General features: G+C 71.1%; 2 protein-coding genes across 2 annotated transcripts in view; both read left to right on the forward strand.

Annotated features, from left to right (window-relative positions):
* EMIHUDRAFT_451679 (hypothetical protein) overlaps positions 1-53 on the forward strand; it is a gene marked incomplete at both ends in the record, with an annotated part of 3241 nt that extends 3188 nt beyond the window's left edge. Inside the window, one exon of the mRNA XM_005768085.1 lies at positions 35-53. Within this exon, the coding sequence (XP_005768142.1) occupies positions 35-53 (19 nt within the window). The remainder of the gene's footprint in view (positions 1-34) is intronic.
* A 229-nt stretch (positions 54-282) lies between these two features.
* Positions 283-754, forward strand: part of EMIHUDRAFT_451680 (hypothetical protein) — a gene marked incomplete at its 5' end in the record, with an annotated part of 3048 nt that continues 2576 nt past the window's right edge. The window contains 2 exons of the mRNA XM_005768086.1: positions 283-409; positions 451-659. Coding sequence (XP_005768143.1) covers positions 283-409; positions 451-659 — 336 coding nt within the window. The remainder of the gene's footprint in view (positions 410-450; positions 660-754) is intronic.

The following is a 754-nucleotide window of genomic DNA, read 5'->3' on the forward strand; positions in this document are numbered from 1 at the left end:
TCCAACGCGGAGAGACCCATCAGCTCGAGAACAGGCAGTTGCGGATACAGTAGCTCGCTTAGCTGAACTGGAGCACCCATCAGCCAGTGAGGCGGGACGGCCCGCGGCATGACAGCGGTTCCAGGGGGCGGCGGGCTCGGCGGCGGCGGCGGGCTCGGCGGCGGCGGCGGCGGTTTTGGCGGCGGGTTCGGTGGCGGTTTCGGCGGCGGCGGCGGCGGTTCTGTTGCCGAGGGAGAGGGTTTGTCGGTGGCGGAGGGAGAGGGGTTGTCGGTGGCGGAGCGGATGATGGCCAAGATGGGGCATGTCGCGGGCAAGGGCCTCGGCAGGACGGGGCAGGGCATCTCGCGCGCCATCGAGGAGAAGGGCAACCTGGGCGTCCTCGGCCTCGGCTTCCAGCAGCCGGGCCGTTGTTCGTGTTTCGCTCGCCGAGCCGCCGTGTCTCTCTTTTAGGCCTCGGTTTCCAGCAGCCGGGCCTGGTGGGCGACGACGCGCCGGTGGCGGAGCCTCTCGGTCCCGAGGAGCTGGCGGTGCTCCCGGAGGTGGTGTGGCTCGACGTCGGCGGCATCGAGACGCCGTCTGCCGGCGTGATGGCTGGCTGGGTGGAGGAGGGCGCGCGCAAGGCGTCGATCGACGACGAGACGGACCATGTCGACGCCGAGGTGCTGCGCGGCATGCTCGCCGCCAAGAGCGCGCTCGATCTCCTCAACGACTCGCGCGCCTTCAGCGACGCGCGCGCGCGCGCAAACCCGTTCGA

Source organism: Emiliania huxleyi, assembly GCF_000372725.1.
Source record: "Emiliania huxleyi CCMP1516 unplaced genomic scaffold EMIHUscaffold_47, whole genome shotgun sequence".
Taxonomy (NCBI): Eukaryota; Haptophyta; order Isochrysidales; family Noelaerhabdaceae; genus Emiliania; species Emiliania huxleyi.